General features: G+C 47.5%; 1 protein-coding gene across 2 annotated transcripts in view; it reads right to left on the reverse strand.

The window, feature by feature from the left end:
* GABBR1 (gamma-aminobutyric acid type B receptor subunit 1) overlaps positions 1-16,861 on the reverse strand; it is an 844,797-nt gene that overhangs the window by 156,218 nt on the left and 671,718 nt on the right. For both annotated transcript variants that reach the window (XM_069634794.1, XM_069634795.1), the window contains 3 exons: positions 12,644-12,778; positions 12,349-12,519; positions 10,900-11,001 (listed from right to left, as the gene is read on the reverse strand). In XM_069634794.1, the coding sequence (XP_069490895.1) occupies positions 10,900-11,001; positions 12,349-12,519; positions 12,644-12,778 (408 nt within the window). The remainder of the gene's footprint in view (positions 1-10,899; positions 11,002-12,348; positions 12,520-12,643; positions 12,779-16,861) is intronic.

The raw sequence follows: 16,861 nt of genomic DNA on the forward strand, positions 1-16,861 counted from the left end.
GGCGATCAATACCCAGCACAACTTATTAAGGATGCTGCGAGAGAATTATTGCCATTCATAACCAAACTCTTCAACTCCTCCTTTACCACAGGCACGGTACCGAACAACTTAAACGAGTCTTGGGTACTGCCTCTATTAAAGAAGCAAACCCTCGACCCGGCCATTCCCACAAACTTCAGGCCTATCACGACTGTGCCCTTTCTTCTAAAAAATGTAGATAAAGTGGCTTATATGCAAATACAAAACTTCCTAGAATCCAACCACCTACTCGGAACACACCAATCTGGATTCCGTCCGCAACACGGGACTGAGACGGCTTTAATTGATCTTAAGGCCCAAATAGATGAGTGCAGAGACAATGGCCAAGCAGCCCTACTCCTCCTTCTGGACCTTTCAGCTGCATTTGACTTAGTCGACCATACAGTCTTATGCAGCCACCTAGACTCTGCAGCCCATTTCTCTAAAGAATCTATAACGTGGATCAATTAATTCCTGAGTAACCGAACTATGAGAGTCTTCTCTCCATCAGCCTCAGCAGACCCGATCCCTATAACCTGCGGTGTACCACAAGGATCTTGTGTGTCACCTACACTTTACAATGTATTCACTAAGCCCCTCTTTGATGAAATGGATCATCTGGGTATCGCCTACACTAACTACGCAGACGATACCCAGATCCTCCTTCCGCTTTCAGGAGATTACGCCGAGGATCTGGCTCTAGTAAATAGAATCTATAGCATCGTTCAGGCATGGATGGCCACTCATGGCCTATGCCTGAACGACGTCAAAACTGAGTTCATTATCCTAGGCACCCCAACCTACATATCCAAACTCAGCCCTGGCTATGCCAACTTCACTATCGACGAGAATAACATAAAAGTAGCTAAAGAAGTGAAGACCCTAGGCTTTTACCTAGACGCCACCATGAACTTTGCTAAACAAGTCAACTCACTAGCCTCTGCTACTGCATACACATGCAAACTCATCAGAGCTAGCAAACAATTCCTCTCCACAGACAGCTGCATTACGCTTGCCAGAGCCCTTATACTTTCCAAATTGGATTACTGTAATGGACTTTACATTGGGGCGAATAAACAGACCATCCATACAATTCAGGTCCTCCAGAACAATGCCCTGATAGCAGCTCTTAAGATCAACAGAAATGAGCATATATCTTCTGTAAGAAGAGAATACAAATGGCTATCCACTTTTGATAAAATTCAACTCAAGATCGCCTCCCTTACTCACAAGTGTCTCAACAATAAAGCACCACCCTACCTCACGGACAGGCTATGTAAAAGAACCTCGTCCAGACCAAATAAAACAGCCAACACAAACTGCCTCCAAGTTACGCGATTCAAACTCTCAACTATAGGAGGACACAGCTTCCCAGTCAAGGCTGCGCAGCTATGGAACTCCCTACCCCCTGGCATTAGAGAACCTCAGCCCTTCGCTAAATTCAGACAGAACTTGACCAACTGGCTGCGAGTAAATGATATCTAACTACCCTGACCTGCACGTCTCCCTTGACGCACCTTTCTTGACACCTACCCTCAGCTCCCGGAACTTGCTTATGTGCTTGAAGTACTGTGCGCACCTCATTACTATGATACTTGAACTTGTTTTCTCTTTTTCTGCAATGTAATGATCTTGGTGCCACTCGACCTGTTAAGTCACACTGTATATAACTGTATATTATAACCCTATGACTATCCAGTACACATGCACCCTGTAAGTATGTTACTCGACCTTGATCCTGCCATGTATATACCTGTCTACTGTAACATCTGTACCGTCCTTATATACCATGTACCTGTAACTAAGTTGAGCATATTCCTGTCTCTTGCGCCCTGATGCCCCAGGGTCTGGCGCGCACTATAAATAATAAACTAAACTAAACTGCTTTCCAAGCATGGCAAATACTTAAGATAATCACACGTTACTGTGGCCTGCATGGAGTAGGACATACTGCCATTGCCGGTGTTGCTTCTATATGTTAAAAGGTCAGCTCACGTTTCTGGCAAAAGTCAACCTGACGCTGCAAAACCACATCTTGCTCACAGCTCTCGGCGAAAGCTGTTCCCTTAATCTGCCCTGTGCTTCAGTATTCGTCACAAACATATATTGCCTATGCCTTGATAAAGCGCACCAAGGGCACGAAACACATGTCAGCAGAGGAGGCGCTTTTTTCTAAAATAAAAATAAATGTGTTTTGCACAAAGTCTTGTGTGTAGATTTCTTCTTGTTACCTACTTAACATAATCACTTGAAATAATCAAAACATAGTATCTGATTTGCTCCCCATAGAGTTGTCCATTGCTGCACCTTGTGAGCGGAACACTGCAGGGTGCAGCCGTGACATAATTAAGCAATAAGCCCTGAAGGCCCCGGAGCCCATAGTTATAGGCCTGAGCGAAGCAATGTTACAAGCTCATTGTCCCTCGCCAGGCACTCATTCAACTAATCCCCTTTGGTTAATCAATAGACACCTGCAGAACTAAATGATTTTCAGATCTGCAGTTCTAGAAGGCAACTATGTCTTGCGTAAACCCATCCTGCTGATTAATATTAATGATGTGTACTTCATAATTATTTTACTACAGCCTGCAAAATAGCGTACAACAGTTTCCAATGTCCTACTTTCGACAAGTATTTTCCAGTTAGTGAAAAAATGTCAGGCCATACGTGACCGAACTATAAACCAAACTAAATAATTAGTGCTGGGATATTTTTGCCTTGAAGAAGACCAAAAGAGGTCGAAACAAGTGTTTGCAAATGTACTAATTGCAGATGCAAATATCTGAACTGATTAAAACACTAATGAGTATTACACTTTTTTGATTCAATCTCTTGCAATGCTTTTTGTTGACAATGTATGTTTATGGAACGGCAGTCCGTTATTCATTTACTAATTTAGTTTGGGGTAACCTCAAAGTTCAATTTCAAATTTCTGCAGTCAACGTATAACTAATACGCACCATTCCTACTTCTAGCCTAAGTGTGCCCATTCTTGGTCACCTCGTATTCTTATTTCTATAAACCAAACTATGTTCAATAAAAGACAATGCCGAACTCATGTGAATGATTCATGCAAAAATAGTATGTAATATATAATTATATCACCTACAGAATGGTCCCCTCAATTAAGGATTTCAGTGGCTGAAAGGCCTAACTTGTTTCAGATGTAATATAAGAAATGCCTACCAGCTAACGTGCATTATGGTCCCATAATGCCATCTTATGGTTCAGGTGATATTTACAAACCACCGCTTCACTCAAGCTTCAGCCCTGTGTTTTATCATATCAGCCGAACCCCACAGTAGCACTACAGGGTCAGACTATACTCGACTGCTGGTTCTAAGCTCCTTGATTCCATCACCAGCCTGGGCGCAGCAGCAGCACTTGCCTGCCCCGAGACTGGAGATGGTGCTCCACCCTTGTGTCCTTATGCCTCCCTTCCTCTGGCCGGATCACTCCCCCCTAATGTTGCATCTGAGCACAATTCACCAAGGTTTTCCATGAAGGTAAGTCAACGTCCCACTGTCTTTCCCACACAATTGCAAACTTGAGTGGGTGTGTTGCTGGAAGGATGGACGGTGTGTGCATAAGGACGGGTCGCTAGGCAGCCCATCGTTGAGATTATAAAATAATACAGGGGTCTGCAAACCTGCGGCTCTCCAGATGTTTTGGACTACGACTCCCATGATCCCTCAACATTTACAATGCCAACTACGGCTGGTGAAGTTTTGTAGTCAAAATTCTCTAGAGAGCCACAGGTTGCAGACCATTGAATCTGTCCTATTTTTGTATGAAAGTTGGAGTTCGATATTACTTCCTGCCCTTGCTCCCTCCACTGTCTTCCGGAGAAACCGCTAGGGAACTTTCCAGGGATCGGCCGCATCAGGCACGGGTAACAGTTTGATGATCCACCTTTAGACTGCGGGGGAAAAGGGCCTGAATACAACACGAAAATGTGGGCCTCATTATGAGTTTGGTGGTCATTTGAAAGTAAATGCGCGGAATTACCGCAATTAATGTTACTGCCACGTGGTCGCAAGGACTTATCACAGGATTAGGAGTGGTAGCACGGTGATGTTAGTCCCCATTTTCAGAGTCCATCAAACTCCAAGAGGAATTTTTCAGAATTATCGCAAGCCGTAATTCCGAAAACATTCGGCCCTAAAGTGTATGATTTACCTCCAGCTTTTTGCTGGCAGTACAGCCACCACTTTATCACTGAAACTCACAGAAAGGTGGTGTGGTAAAGTGGTAGTGAAGTGGCGGTATTGGATTATCGACACATTACCACCACTTTTGCCTGCACTGCCGTACTCGTAATGAAGCTCAAATTCTCTGAAGCAGTTAAATAGGTACCGCCGGGGTTCCTACCAGATACAGGTTTAATGAAAAAAGTTCCCATGGTTTAGCTTTATCCTACCTTCATTCCAACAACCTAAAGAGGACAGCATAAAAGCAGGATATCTTCTTTGTGGGTGAAACAATTTGAGTCTCATTACAAGTTTGGTGGTAATCCAGCAGTAAATCTGCTGAATTACTGCCAAGCGTGCTTACTGTTACTGCCACTTGGTCCCAAGGAGTTACCACAGGATTACAAATGGTAATAGGGAGGTGTTAATCCCCATTTTTAGAGTCCGCGGCGGGGCAAGAGCGCTGTGTGTGGTGGCCTGGAAACCCCCCCGCATCCTGCAAGCTTAGGCCACTTCCCCCTAGACATAATGTCGCAGCCGTAGCCCTGCAGCGGTGAAGCCTGCGGCGGGGCAAGGGCGCAGTGTGTGGTTGCCCGGAAATCCTTCCCTGCATCCTGCAAGAATAAACCACGCCCCCTGGACATAACCTTGCAGCCGTAGAACCACAGCAGTGAAGCCTGTGTCGGGGCAAGAGTGCAGTGTGTGGCAGCCCGGAAATCCTCCCCAGGATCCAGCAAGCTCAGGCCACACCCCCTGGACATATCCTCACAGCCGTAGCCCTGCAGCGGTGAAGCCTGCGGCGTGGCAAGGGCGCGGTGTGTGGTGGCCCATACATCATCCCCCATATCCTGCAAGCTTAGGCCACGCCCCCTTGACATAACCTTGCAGCTTTAGCCCCGCAGCAGTGAAGCCTGCAGCCGGGCAAGGGCGCAGTGTTTGGCGCTGTAGGTGTTCGGCGCAGCAGGGAGAGGCAAACACGTGACAATCTTTCCTTGAGGATCCTGAGCGAGTTGAAGCCAGAATTAAGTGAGTGAGGACTCAGTTGGCTAATGTGTTGGATAAGGGGAGAAGAGGTGGTGGCCCACTATCAACACAGTGGTACAACAAAATCCTCAAAGTGCCACCATGGAGCCTTCGCGTACCTCCCCTTTTCCTCTGCTTCTCTTTTGCCCTACGCTTCCCCCCCAAGACTCAGAGGTTTAACCAGAGCATAAAACCCAGCGCAAGATGCTAGTTGTAAGGAGACAGCGGCAACAAGCGTGGTCGCCTAAATTTGCCATCACTGGGCCTGCTCCGGGGGGTGGGGGGGACTTTCAGGATAACTGGCCCATTTGCCAACAAGTCCTGAGATTCTGCAGGGGAGGCTCACTTGCTGATTCAAGAGGTTCACCAATTTCTGGGGGTCAGTAAAGACGCTATAGGAGGGATCCTGTCAGGATGATTGTACAGCTAGGGGGTGTAAGTGCAGCCAAGTACTCACTGAGCTGGTAGCAATTAGAACATTGCTATTAATCCTGATAGGGTCTGCAGGGAGGAAGGGTGTCGCAGGGGGATCCTGTACCGCCCCAATTGCCTGCAAGGGGCTTAAAAATCCACATTTGCAACGCACTACTGAACGGGATCGTCCTTTAACCCCTGAAACAAATGCAGCCCTCCCCAATCAGGTACCTGGGAGATTACACTCTGTTAACGCCCTCTGTGAAAGTAATGTTAAGATCAAGGAGACCAAGGGGGTGCCGCAACCCAAGGCTAAGACGGTTCTAGGCCAAAGTTTCGAATGCATAGGATCGAATGACCAAAGGGTCGAATCAAAAGGACCGAAAACCAAAGGGTCGATTTTTTTTTTTATTATTTGTTTTTTTTGGGGAGTCCCACCCAAGCCCCCTTTTTTGTGGTAAGAACCCCTTTTTTTTAATTCAAAACGGAAACCCCAAAAAATATATATTTAAAAAAAAAATAATTCAACCCTTTTGTTTTAGGTCAAATTGAGACGCTATAGGAGGGATCCTGTCAGGATGATTGTACAGCTAGGGGGTGCCCTTTGGCATTAGATTCTTTTGTATTCGGTACTTTAACTGGAAACCGGCTAAGACTGCTCCAGTGGCGAATCATGTTCTAAGCTCCGCGGGTATATAACGCCCTAGCTTGGGGGATGCAAGAGTTCCCGGCCCACGGCACAGGGGTGTTTGTTTAAGTATCGTGACCAAGGAGGGCCTTGATGTGCCACTGTATATTTTCATGGGGTACCCAGACTGGCGACGAACAAGGCAAAACCAAGGGATGCCCTTCTAAACAAAAGCCTACACTGGCATCAGAAGTTGTGCTTTCATCTGCAGGGAAGCCATGACGGGATGTTGTAGCGTTTTAAGAATGGGTAAGAATTCTTATGACACTTTAAAACAGTTTTTTGGGACTGGAGATTGGTCAAAGGGGCCCTGGGAAGAAGTGGAGGGTGGGCCGGATGGCTAAGGATGAGATTATATTCAGTTGGCATCCTTACCCAGGACTTAATGGCCCATCTGGTTTAACTTTATTGAACACTCTTCTAATTGGCGCAAACCTAATACCCCTGGGGTGATGCACAGCAGGGCCTAATGCAGCTGGGCCTATGGAGTTGGAGATATCCTGAACAGAGCTACTTTCTCTGCATTGACACATTTCCCTCCATTTTTGTATCTTTGATGTGTTGTATTAGGGTTTGGATCATTTTGTAACACTGTGATAGGATGTACTTTGATGGCCTGATGGCTGAATAAAGTTATGATGACGATGATAGGACTCGAGGGGATATTTCTGTGGAATTACCGTGCGCAATAATTCCGACCTGGTAAATCTGCCCATTTATTGCCTTCAAATGGTAAATTTACCGCCAGCATGATCCTGGAGAAAAATCCTCCACTTTAAGGTCAAACCTTTAGTTTGGCAGTGGAGTAAAATTGGTGGTGATTTTGTTACCGCCAAAAGAAGTGGTTGGTTACTGAATTACCACCAGTTTTTTCCCATACTGCTGAATGTGTAATGAAGCCCAATGTCTCTAATCAGAGCTCCTTCCTGCTAATCCTTGTTTCAGTCACTCACAGCCTGTATTCTTTAAGGGTCTTCTTTCCTTGCTTGGTGGGATTGATTCCTCCTGGCTTCTTTCCTGGATCTCTTCTTGACTTCATTGAGATTCCCTGGGCACCCGCACTCAAGGCCTAGGCGGCCTCATGAGGTTGCAACGTTTGCTGCAAGGCCCAGAGTTCCCAATGGAGCTGGTTAACAGACCGGGTGTGGTACTGGGCTTCCTCTCCAATATCAGGTGACCTGTTCCTAGTTCTCAATGCATCTGATATCTAGCATCCTCGCGACTCTACAACCATCTCGTTCCTTGCGAGACATCCACTATTTCCCGACACCTCTTTCTGGCGTGTGCATGCTCACTCTTTTCTCCTGTCCCTTCCTTGAGGTTCCACTGCATGCTCATTGTTCCTCCCTCCTCAACTCTGCTTCTTCCTGATGTAAGGCTACCTGTCTCCCTACTTGCTCCTCCTCCTGATGCGTTACCACCTCATCCTGCTGATGTCTCACTGATTCTCCCTCCTCTGCCTTTACTTGCCTGTGATGTCTTGCTGCCTCCTCCTCCTGTCTCACCACCTGCTCCTTCACGACCTCTCACCCCTGTAGCCACCTCCTCCTCTACCTGATTTCTCCAACCTCCTCCCCACTGCCTCCAAATAACCTGTCCTCTCCTCCAGCCTTCTTGTGCTATCCCTGTTCTAGGGGGCTTCCATGGAATAGACCTTCAGGCCCGCACTGCGCCGCAATAAAGACTTGGACTCGGGATGTGAATGCATATGTCCTTATTCACTGTTCCCCTGACATCACTTCCGTTCCCGGCCCACTCCCCAGTACCGCCCCCAACCAGAAACTAGACCGTGCAACACCCGATGCAACACTTCGCAACACCAGCCTCTTCTGTTCAACTCTTTTGCCTCCACAATGCTCCTTTTCAACTTCAGCTCCTCCCGGACACTCACCCCCCTTTTGCCAACTTCCATTAATTTTTACAGGGTCTGCCAGGACCTTCTCTCTTTCAGGTGTGGGCTTTTGTATTTAGAAATAATGAATGGCTTTGGTAAATAGCTAGGCAGTTCTCAAAACCTGTTACTTCCTGTGCCCACTCCCCAGGGATCTGCAGCCAGCAACATCTTGGAACTGCTGCTCAGACATGAATGCTGAGGATCTAGAGGAGTGGGGCGATTGCCTCCGGAGTTTCCCTTGTTTGAAAGCCTCCGCTGCTACCGAGAGGTTTCTCTGTGCACAAGGCATACCACATTAGTGCGGTCAACCACATGCCGCACGTACCTGCAATGCATGAGTTAAAGACATTAAAGTAACATAGCCTATTAGTGGCTCAAAGGGACAAGTCTCAGCCATGTGATCAGGGAAGTGTGGGTGGACCAGGGGACCTTCCACATGCAGCCCCAAGGCCCTGCATGACTTAATGGATGGTGGTCACCGGGTCTCCATGGCCACCCCATTACTTACTCTAAGAGCCAGACAGGGAAATCTGTCATGCCGGAGACGACTTTTGTGACGGGCCTCATTACGAGGTATGCGGTAGAGGGATAACGAGGCCGGTAGAGATGCCGGCCCCGTTATCTCTCTACCGCCTTATTACGAGGTCTCCTCGTGGGACCTGCTAAGGATGCCTGCTTTTACCAGGCGTCCTTAGCGGGTCCCGCGAGCAGACCAGGATGCAAACAACGGGCCCGTCATTAACGGGCCCGTTGTTTGCATCCTCCCCATTCCCATTGAGCCCTATGGGGGCTCGAATGGGAATGGGGATATACCGGGGCCGGGTTCCCGGGAATGGGAATTACCGGGCCTTCCAAGGTCGGAATGGCCCGCTACTTCCCCATTCCGGGAACCGGTACCCGGTATGGGGGTAGCCATGCCGCTAATAGCGGTTTGGCTACCTCCATACTTGTAATGAGGCCCATGTGTGGCCAAATGTGCATCTTAAATTGTATTAAGTCACTATTATCGGTGAAAACTAACAGCTGCACAGTGCACCAAGTAATCCAATTGGCTGACGTTGCCTTACAAAACTGGCCCATACTGTTCTGATAGACCAGCCATTTGGCACTGCCTGATTTCCTTACAGGCCAGTCCGAGCTGGTTCTTAAATCACTCTACCCATGTCTTTAGCTGGGACAATGCACATTCTACACATTCCACATTCAGGGACATGCACTTCCTTCTCTGTCCCCTTCCATGTGCCCCGCTCTTGTCATGGTCCTTCTCACCTGCATCCTCCTTCACCTCCTTCTGCTCCCCTGCTTGTGCGCAGCACCCCTTGCCTGCCGTGCAACAGGAGATGGGCTTCAAATTCCTACAGTTCACCAGTCTTCAACCTACTCACATCTTTCTTCTGAGCACATCGGAACCACCTTATCATGTCCCTGACCTTGGCCTTCCTGAAGCTAAGAAAAGGTTCCACTATCTCCTCCATGACGACATACTCGCGGGCATGTGTTGCCAGAAGGATGGGGGCATTGTGGAAAAGGACAGGCCCTCTTTCGATCCATCAAGAACCATATCTGGAGAACATACCAATCTGCTTTCTTTAGATAATACCAGACTGCTGTCTGCTCAGTTGTGCATGGTTGTGCCCATAACCATGTTTCAGACTGGAACGCACAACAGCCCTAGCAAGCATGGTCAATGGTGATGGAACATGGGAGTCATAGTCCAAAACATCTGGTGAGCTGCAGGTTGCAGACCTACGCCCTAAGGGAAAGGGCTGCTGAGTCTGACACTGTGGGCTCTATCTCACAGGAGTGTGGTTTAATGTTCACCATCCACATTGTAAAGTTCAGGAAACCTAGGTACCTAGAACCCAGGTACCTAGAACTAAGTGGGCCTAAGGTCAGAGAATCACCAATGGGTCTTTTGTTATAGATGAAAAAATGGGCTTTGTCCCCAGAAGGGATCTGATCCCCTTAAGGGGCGATGAAGGTGTACTCTTGTCCCGTTTAGGGCAAATAAGGAAATGCTTTGGTCTCATTTGTGCAAAATGAGGAAAAGTTTTGATACTCCTTGGAGGGAGGCTGGAGGGGAAGTCACTGGTTGGAGGTGATTGAATCCCTTTAGGGTAGATCAGGTGCTCTGACCCAATTTAGGGTAGATACACGGGTGCTCTTAATACATCTAGGTGAGATGAGGAGTGTCTCTGATCCCCTTTAAGTGAGATGAGGAGGGTCTCTGATCCCCTTTAGGCGAGATGAGGAGGTGCTCCGATGTCCTTTAGGCGAGATGAGGATGTGCTCCGGGCTCCTCTGGATGAGAGGAGCAGAGGCTCTAATGCTTCTTAGAGGGTGTGGAGGAGGATGTGGGAGTCTGTGTGTTGGGATTACTTTAGGGGAGAGGAGGTGCTCTGATCCGCTTTAGGTGCTCTGATTTCTGCCTCCCCAGAGGGAATAAGGAAATATCTGATCCCAAGTGGGTCAAACAGAGGTGGGTTGATCTCCTTTAGGTGGGATGAGGTGATGCTCCGATACCCCTTAGAGGAAAGCTGGAGCAGGAAGGGCGAGTCGGGAGACGAGGAGTTGGTATGATTTACCTTAAAGGTGGGATGGGGAGGAAGGAGAGGCATTTATGTAGGTGATGGAAATTCAGAAGGAATGGTGGAAGCAAAAGGAAAGGGTACCTTTAGGTTCTTGACTGGCACCACAGGATCGGAGAAGAAACTCTGACGGAAAGTGATCTCAAGCCCGGCTTCTTTCACTCGCTCCTCCAAGTCGTCCAAGGTCTACAGAGGGTAGTGAAGAGAGAAAGAGTCATAGGGAGAGAGAGTGAGATATGAACGAGAGTTGTCAGCGAAAGAGAGCCAACAAAAAGAGGGACCCTGAATAGAGAGGGAGTGAGCACAGCGATGCAGAGAGAGGTACGGGGAGGAGAGGGAGGAAACAAGAGATGGGTCAGAGAAGGAGAGAAGATATATAGATATAGAGGCGGGGTCCGGGAAAGCAAGAAGACACAAAGAAGGACCATGGCTAGAGAGGAGGCGATCGAGATGATTTAGAGGTTAGGGATAGTGAGGATTTAAGAGATGGGTAAGAGACAGAGAGAGAAAAGAGAGAAATAGGATATGGAGAGGCATCGGGATAGTGACTAGGTGGAGAGATCAGCAATAGACAGTGCGAGACCAGGAACAGAGGAGAGCTGGGAAGAATGGGAACAGGGGCGGTGAGGCAAGAAAGGAGGACAAAAACATTGGGAACAGAGAGCATAGGATATCAAGGATCAGGAGATAGCGTGATTGAGAAATGAAGAGATCAGGGAGACAAGGGAAATACAGTTATTAGATGTAGGATGAATGCTAAAAGGTGCATGTATGAATGATGAATTAGATGTAGGATGGATGATCGAAGACAGGGGGCACATGGATGAATGTGAGATAGTGGATGGATGGTAGAAGGAGGGCGAATGGCAGGCAGATGAATGATGGTTGCTGGGGAGACTCTGAATAGTGGCAAATTGTGAAGAAATAGTGGACTGTGGATTGATGGTGAACAGATGATGGATGAATGGTAGATTGCAGACTGATTGTGGATCATGCACAGATGGGAGGATAACAATGGATGACTGCAGATTGAGGGTGCTTGGGAGATCATTGGAGGATGGTAGATGGTGATAAATGGCAGGCATGGATGGATGGCCAACAGTGGTTAAGTGATATATTAATGATAGTTGGAAGGTGAATAGTGGATTTCCAGTGGATGAATAGTGGATTGTAGGTCATAAATAGATGGTAGGCCGATGGAAGATGGATGACAGATGGAAGGTGAAAGGTGGGTGGATGATGGATGGATGGTAGATAGAGTGTGAATGGTGGCAGGATAGTGGATGAATCATAGATTAAGGCCTGGTGGCAGGTCATGGCTTGTTGATATGGATGGCAAGCTGATGAATGTTGTGTGAGGGTGGGTGGAAGCTGGAGGAGGAATCGTGGCTGGCTGTTGGAAGAGCGGTAGATCGAGAATTGATGGCACACCGTGGCTGGATAAGAGCTCGTAAAAATAAGGTAGGCAAATGGAGGATGAATGTGGAGGCCGTATCAACGGCTGTATTAATAGAATAACTTGCCCGCTCTTACCGAAGTGAAGACCTCTGTTGTCTGTTGGATGGTGGCTATCTTCGTCCAGCCCCACTTCCTAAAGAGTTGCACCCTGGTTGGGTTGTGCAGGGTAGCGGATGGATGCGTCCGGAAGAAGGTGGGGAACCGCTGCCGGTTGGATAGAGCTGGGGAGCTGGACCCATAGGAGAGCTGCACATGACAGGCAGAGAAAGACCATTAGAAACCTCTCACTAGAGCCACAATTACAGACATGTAAAGGGACACCCCAACACCCCAGGGAGGACAGGAGAAAGCAGAAGGCCGGGGTACTCACCACAATGAGGTGCCACATGCGAGCTGCCTCTGCCACCAGCGTGGAGACACTGCTGCAGCCCGGCATCAACATGATCTTGATGGGGTCATTGTAGAGCAGCTCGTACAGGTACTTGGTGGCCTGTCCAGGATCACACTGTGCAGAGAGGGAGAAAGAGGGAGACCGAATGCAGTGAAGGAGTACAGACTGGCAAAGTAAGTACCGGGTTCACTTGTGAATGGACATTCAAGCGCAAGGACATCTGTTAATTTAGGGACATCTCTTGAGCAGAGTCCCAAAGATCTGGGGTTATTTCATTAATATATTAATAATAACATGCTTTCTGCTCATTTGTGTCACTGCGGCTGTCAGCCCACCCTCTTTTTCCTCTGGATATCCTAGATTTATGTGTGTACATCATGGCCTATCCCCACTGGATGGAGTGGCAATGTGGTAGGATGGCCCCGTCACATACAGTGTATTTGTTTGCCATGATGGCCAGTCCTCACTGGGTTGTGGGACACTAAGGCAGACTATCCCAGTCAAAAACAGTATATGTGAAAAAGGCTGTAAATAGCCATTATCTCTGCTAAATATTGTTTTTTTCTGAGTCAGATAGATACCGCAAGTAACAAGCCCAACATGTTGCCAATCCCTCATGTATCTCTTCGAGTTTGACTCCCTCTCTCAAATTAACTAACGACTTCAATGATGTATTTATGAATAAAGTCAACACCATTCGATCAAACATTTGAGTTACAACTCCCTACCTCGCATGATGCTCTGCCGAACTCCAATTCGTATACTCTGCCTCCATCTACCCCTTCCATTTCACTGAGGTCACATACAGGGAAATATTTGCTCTGCTTTCAAATTTGAAAGCCACGGACCACAATTATGATCCCATCCCGGCCAGTCTAGTGAAGCGTCACGATGCCGAATTAGGCGAATTTATCGCTGGCTTTGTTCATTCCTCTTTTTTGCAAGGTATTGTTGCTATGGAGCTTAAAATATCCTTCCTGACCCCAATCCTAAAGAAACCCTCTTTAGATCACAACCTACTTGCAAATTACTGTCTAATTGAAGGCCTGTTATCGGTACGATAATCCTCGAAAATGTTGTCACTTCTTAACTTCCAAAATGTCTGGAAGAACTAGTCTTGATGTGTTTCATTTCGGCTTTAGGCCACGCCATGGTACGGACACAGCCCTTCTTGCCGCCTGGGACGTCATTTTGAGATCAGCAGATAAGGGTGATGTTAGTCTGCTGGTCCTGCGCGACCTATCAGCGTTTTTCGACACAGTGGATTTTGAAACACTCATTTCCAGACTGATCGAAGTTGTCTTAGTGTCGAAAGATGCTCCAAAATGGTTTAAATCCTTTCTAGCTGGACGGACCAAACAGGTGAAATGGGTGGCTCCTAGTCCAGCTCTCTCCCTGTCGCATGTGGTGTCCCGCAGGGCTCCTCTCTGTCACTTTTTAACCTTTATATCCGACCACTATTGAGTATCCACTCCAGCCTCGGCCTCTGTTATCATTCATATGCTGACACAGAGATATATGTCAGGGTCAATAAATCTTCCGACTCCACCAATCAGATTTTAGACGGTGCTGAAGCAATTAAAAGCCGGATGTTGGAAAACAAATTGCAACTCAATCCTTCAAAAACAGAAGTCATTCTACTTGGCCCCAAGCATCTTTTGTCAGAACCAGACCAGCACCCATTCATGCCCTATTTATTTGATCTGCCCATCATTAAAAAAAACCTCAGCTGCATTTGGCCGTCAAATCTGAATTGTAATTTGCAGGTTAGCGAGATTCTAAGGTCGATAGACCATCGATTTAGACTCCTGCGACCCATTCTTCATCTCATTGCCGAGGAGGATCGCCCAGCGATCATTGGTGCACAGACAAATTCCAAACTTGTTTATTGCAGTGCCATCCTTGCCGGGATCCCGGCAAGTCAAATCCATCAGTTTCAAGTTGCCCTAAATGCGGCCATCAGACCCTTACGATCGTCAGCTCACAATCTGTTGTTGGTATCACAGGGGAGTTGCTAGGTCTGGAAAAGACCCGGGGCTACGCTGATGTCGGAACTGTTGGGACTGGGGGCTAGCTTGTCTTTTGGCTGTAGCTCCTGAGATTCTATCTGGGGCTACAACCAAAAGATCAGGGGCTGTAGCCCCCTTAGCCCCCCCTTAGCAACGCCCCTCGGCACCCACATCCCGCTTTGTCCATCATGGCGATAGATGCTTTTCTGTACTCGGTCCTCATGCCTGGAATTCTCTGCCTGCCGACCTTTCGGAAACTTTTCCATAATGCGGAAGAACCTTAAAACACATTGCTTTCTCTAAATCTTTCAAATAGTTAGGCCGCGCGTTTTTGCTCTAATTAGATCATCTGCGCCCTGATACAGTCTCTGTTCGGTTTTCCTCTCTGAGGAATTAGCACGATACAAATAACCAAAACTAAATTAAATTAAATGTGTGTGTATTGTATGGTTGTGCATTGCCAGTGGGCAGTGTGGCAATGTAAGAGGCTGACGTAGTGACATACAGCATGTGTGCACGCATGTGCATGTATGTGTGAGAAGGATGATCCCCAGTGGGTGGTGTGGCAGACGGTCTAAGTCACATACAATATATGGGTGTATGTTTGAGTGTGCATGTGCGTGTGTGTATGTGTGTGAGATGGCTGATCCCCAGTGGGTGGTGTGTCACTGTGACAGGCTGACCTAGTGACATACAGCGTGTGTGTGTGTGTAAGATGGCTGATCCCCAGGGTATCCGTAGAAAAATTCGAATACGATAATACCTAAGAAGAAATTACCCATTTTTTTTTAAAAGGGGCAAAAAACCCAAAAGTAAATTTCGTTTGTCGACCAAAAATAATTTGGTCATTTCTAATTAGGTATTTCATTCGGTTATTTCATGGACAACCGATCCCTCAGTGGGTGGTGTGGCACTCTGACAGGCTGACCCAGACACGAGCTGTTTATGTCTGTGTGTATTATTGCTGATGCCCAAGGGATGTTCTGGCAGTGTGGCAGTTTGTCTCAGTCACATACAGAGAGAGTGTGAGTGTGAGAGTGTGAGAGTGTGAGAGTGTATGTGTGTGGGTGTGTATGTATGTGTGTGTGTGTGTGTGTGTGTGTGTGTGTATATGTGTGTGTGTGTGTGTGTGTGTGTGGGTGTATGTACACACGATGCCCGATCCCTACTGGGCAGTGTAGCACTGTGACAGACTATGCCAGTCAAATACAGTATGCGTGTGTTAGCCCCTCGCCACGGGGTGTTGTGGGAATGCGACAGGTTGTCCTAGCAGTACGTGCATGTGGGTAGGATGGTCTATCCTCTGGGGTGTTGTGTATTGCACCACTTACTGTCCCTCATATAATTTGTGTCCCTAGAGACAGTCTGCACACCCATTGATGTACTAACCCCAACCCTTCATTATGTAAGGGACATGGGGTTCAGGATTGCGGATGGGGATCTAAGGAAGGCGTGGTATCAAATAGTGAAGACAGACACAAGGGATCACAGTTCAAGGGTGTTTATTGATCTTCAATGGGTTGGTTGAACGCCTATCTAAGCCTAAATCTAAGGATGGGAGCAAGCTACGACCATCAAATACTAATAACGCAGTCCTAGTGAAGTCTCTGTCAAAATAAAAGGGCCTATACTAATAAACATATTGCCAATGCTTACTTCTAAATACAAATGGTGTGGGACAACAATGTATGCAAAATGAAAAGTGTTCAAGAAATGATGTCAGGATAGTTGAGCAGTTGGCTTCCCTTCCGCACATTTTCAGCACGGGACAAGGCGGCACACTCGAGCTTCACACACACTCTGGCTTCTCTGCCACGAGGATACAGTTCACAACATAGGTATCAGGGCCTTCTGCCAAAGTAGCTCTCCCAATAACATATTCCTGCCATTGCTTGCTCTCTCTCTCTCTCTCTCTCTCTCTCTCTCTCTCTCTCTCTCTCTCTCTCTCTCTCTCTGTTCCCTTTAGGGTATGTTCCTGCCATCACTTGCTGTCCCTCTCTCTCTCTCTCTTTTCCCTTTAGGGCATGTTGCTGCCATCGCTTGCTGTCTCTCTCTCTCTCTCTCTCTCTCTCTGTTCCCTTTAGGGCATGTTCCTGCCATCGCTTGCTGTCTCTTTCTCTGTGTGTGTTCCCTTTAGGACATGTTGCTGCCATTGCTTGCTGTCTCTCTCTCTCTCTCTCTCTGTTCC

The sequence above is a fragment of the Ambystoma mexicanum genome, chromosome 13, assembly GCF_040938575.1.
Source record: "Ambystoma mexicanum isolate Mex_15411 chromosome 13, UKY_AmexF1_1, whole genome shotgun sequence".
In the NCBI taxonomy this organism is placed as follows: Eukaryota; Metazoa; Chordata; class Amphibia; order Caudata; family Ambystomatidae; genus Ambystoma; species Ambystoma mexicanum.